Source organism: Coniophora puteana (assembly GCF_000271625.1).
Source record: "Coniophora puteana RWD-64-598 SS2 unplaced genomic scaffold CONPUscaffold_108, whole genome shotgun sequence".
Classification (NCBI taxonomy): domain Eukaryota; kingdom Fungi; phylum Basidiomycota; class Agaricomycetes; order Boletales; family Coniophoraceae; genus Coniophora; species Coniophora puteana.
This window is the reverse complement of record NW_006913160.1, coordinates 1-3,273: the sequence shown is the minus strand read 5'-3', so window position 1 is coordinate 3,273 and position 3,273 is coordinate 1. Positions and strand designations below refer to the sequence as shown.

Here is a 3,273-nt window from a genome sequence, read left to right as displayed (position 1 = left end):
AAAAAATGAAGATGCTAACTAGCAAGGCGCGAAGATGAGCAAATGCTCAGGTAGTAAAGAATAGAGACGAGAGACTTACCGAGGCAAGGCGCGAGGATGAGCAGATATCGAAACTCTGCGCGCCTTGCCTCACCTCTTATAGAGTTTGCTGAAACCCGAGGGGCCTCACGCCGTGATGACGCGTTGAGGTTTTGGCCTCAGTCTGAACTGCTAGCCTTGGCTGGCGCGTTCGGAATGAACGCTAGGGGACAGTTTCAACTACGTGAAACTGCCCCCTGTGCGCAGGTCGAGGGTTGAGACCCGACCCGCTAAGGAAGCTCGCAGAGCTGTCCTTGTGCGCGTACTGGTAGTACGCTGGCGAAGTTCGTGGAGCACGAACCTCGCGCGCGCGTTCCTAGTCGGAACGCTCATATCGGCGCACGTGAGTGCTGCGACTTCCCGACCATGATTAGACTCATGTAAACTTTTAATTTAAACACGACTAATCAGGTCGGAGTCTACGGTCCTGGGGTGTCCGAAACGTGTAGAGCCAACGCGGCCCACCGGTCAATCCGGGGGCCCGAGTATATTGAATGCATAGGCTATCGTATCGTAGGACTATGGGTAAACCAGGTACAGTAAGGCAATAGAAATGTTCATGGAGAATGCAAGGGATGTGTGACGTAGCTGTGAGGCGAGGCTCGAAACCTCCGGCCCTGTTATGGCATTATGGGCTTGTATGTGGAAAAGATAGAGCGCGAAGCGCGTGATGGGGAGGTAGAGCCGAGGAGGCAAAGCGAGCTAGTGCGCCAGTAGAGTGGAAGCGAGGAGGGCAGGATGCTTGCGAATGTAGATTTTGAAAGCCTTGGAAGACCAGCGACCTATGGCCTGGATCTGGTCAAAAGGGACACCGTCCTCTGCGAGGGCAGTAGCGCCGCCTGCACGCAGCGAATGCCCGGCGATGTTAGAGCTGAAAAGCCGTCGAATGTAAGACATGAACCAGGACCTGGTAGGAGGGGTACCGTCTGCTCGAAGCCAAAGGTGAGGCCGGAAGCGAAACATGGTGTCCCTCCAGTCAATGTAATGCATGAAAGAGACCACAGGGCATGGACCAGGTGCGACAGACTTGACCAGAATCTGGTCGCCTTCGAAGGAGGTGTCCGCTTTATGGCGCGGCAGCGTGAAGGACAGAGTGGAAGGTGTCAGAACGACAGAGCGGCGGAGAGAAAGTTTGTTGTGGTCCCGAAGTTCTTTCCTATCTGGCATAACAAGTTCGCCCGAACGCATAAGTGCGTAAAACCCCACCAGAAGCTGCGCAATAAAAAGAGCGTCGTCGAAACAAGACGCCGGGTTGAGAGTTCGGCAGGCGAATACAAGATTGGCTCTGGTCAACGGATCTTTTCGGGAAGCGGGAGTTTGGAAACGTCGAAAAGAACCTCGCATAGTTTTCGTAACCATGGGAGAGCGTCGAATGGATCGGACGTCTGGGTAGAGGGTCTCGAGTTGGTTGCAGATACCAGAAAGATATGAATTGATAGTTTTCGGGGACACAAAGGCTTGCATGTATACAATGAAGCGGGAGAGAGTCTCGGGAGATGGTTTGACAGGGAATCCGTGCTTACGACAGAAAGAAGTATAGGCATTAAGGGCGGACGAGTAAGCAAGTACAGACGAGGTGTTGAGAGCAAAACCTAGGGTGATAGCGAGCTCGTGATCTAGGTGTTCCAGCGTCCATGTAGGCCTGTCAGCGGGCTTAATGCGCGGAACCATCATAAGGCTGCTGCGAGGATATGTGGAGGTGGAGAGAAGTCTTCAAACACGATAGAAGGGATAAGCTGCCGAGCCCGAGTAAAGTCGGCGCGAGAAACGGCGTCGGCAACTGCGTTGTCTTCGGACGATAGCCACCTAACACGAAGGTCCCAATTGTTGGCTAGCAATGTGTCGACCACTGCACGGGTGATAGGATTGTATGCAGGTTTGGGAGCAAAGGAGGAAAAGAGGTGGACAGAGTTCTGGTTGTCGCAATAGATAAGAACGCGAGAGGAGTTCGGGAGAAACGCGGAAAGCAACCGAAGAGCGCACAGAACTGCAAGCGCTTCAAAAAAGAAGATTCCTTTGTTCCCAGCATCAACCGGAGCATAGAAGCCGGTCGCTAGAGCCGGAATCCAAATTCCCATTCCATCCAAGCAAGCGTCCGTGTACACCAGAAGCGCTGTTTGATAAGAGGATCGGTCCCAGTAAATGGAGCGGAAAAAGAATACGCCTGTGGCGTGTTCAAGATGGGAAAGAAGCCAACAGAGTTCGGTGACAACTGATTTGTTGATCCAGATCTTCCCAAAGGTTTGGGCTTTTCCTTTGGTTTTTTCGTATACAGCTGTTAGCCCGGGGCGAAGCAGTGGGTAAACGTTGAGTGCCCAGTTAACATAACCGGCCAGTGTCTGAAAATCGCGAAGAGTACGACGGGTGTTTTCAGACGCGAAGTCGCGGATGAACTGAACGAGGGCGTTGCGAGACTCAACTGTCATAGTGGCAGACATGGTGGCGGTATTGACCAAGAAGCCAATAATCGGGAGAGCTGTCCCGTGCAGCTGCTTCTTAGCTTCGTGGGGGATGCCAAGTTCGTCCCATAGCTGTAAGATGCAGGCTTGGCTAGAAGGAAGCCAAATTCCATATGGGATATAGAATCTGACAAATCCCGGTCGCTCAGTGCCGAAGTTATCATCGACGTAGAGGAACGAAGATCGTACGCGGCGGACGTAGATCTGGATCCATAGCACGAGGGACATGAATGCGAGCCAAAGAATTTGAGATCCGCGTCCACCGAAGCAGTTGCAACGGTCAATGTAGCGCAGGCGCCCAACAGTGACGACTTGCTTGATCTGCCAAAGGGGATGCATAGGGATGAGCCGGTATGCACCCTTGACGTCAGACTTGTAAAGGATGAGGTTTTCAAGAGGCCAGCGTTTCTTTGCGTCACGCAAGGCATACCCCAGATCTCGAATATTATCTAGGGAGGCGCCAGCGATGTCCCGCCTATCGATCAGGGAGTTTGGTGAATAATCCCCTGCACTCTGGTCGGTGACTAAACGAAGCTTGTCGGATCCGGGTTTAGGCACAGCGTGGATAGGCGAACTGTACATGCCAAGGCGCGAAGATGAGCAAATGCTCAGGTAGTAAAGAATAGAGACGAGAGACTTACCGAGGCAAGGCGCGAGGATGAGCAGATATCGAAACTCCTGCGCGCCTTGCCTCACCTCTTATAGAGTTTGCTGAAACCCGAGGGGCCTCACGCCG

The 3,273-nt window shown here is 52.9% G+C and overlaps 3 protein-coding genes across 3 annotated transcripts; all 3 read right to left on the bottom strand.

The window, feature by feature from the left end:
• Window positions 1–867: 867 nt before the first annotated feature.
• Window positions 868–1,596, bottom strand: CONPUDRAFT_30174 (uncharacterized protein; the record flags this gene model as incomplete). Its single annotated transcript, XM_007777842.1, has 1 exon — window positions 868–1,596. A coding segment is annotated over one exon (729 nt), but the record flags the coding sequence as incomplete, so codon positions are not given.
• A 179-nt stretch (window positions 1,597–1,775) lies between these two features.
• CONPUDRAFT_36372 (uncharacterized protein) lies at window positions 1,776–2,156 on the bottom strand (the record flags this gene model as incomplete). Its single annotated transcript, XM_007777841.1, has 1 exon — window positions 1,776–2,156. A coding segment is annotated over one exon (381 nt), but the record flags the coding sequence as incomplete, so codon positions are not given.
• Window positions 2,157–2,210: 54 nt separating this feature from the next.
• CONPUDRAFT_23805 (uncharacterized protein) lies at window positions 2,211–2,714 on the bottom strand (the record flags this gene model as incomplete). The annotated part of the gene is made up of 1 exon (XM_007777840.1): window positions 2,211–2,714. A coding segment is annotated over one exon (504 nt), but the record flags the coding sequence as incomplete, so codon positions are not given.
• Window positions 2,715–3,273: the final 559 nt, after the last annotated feature.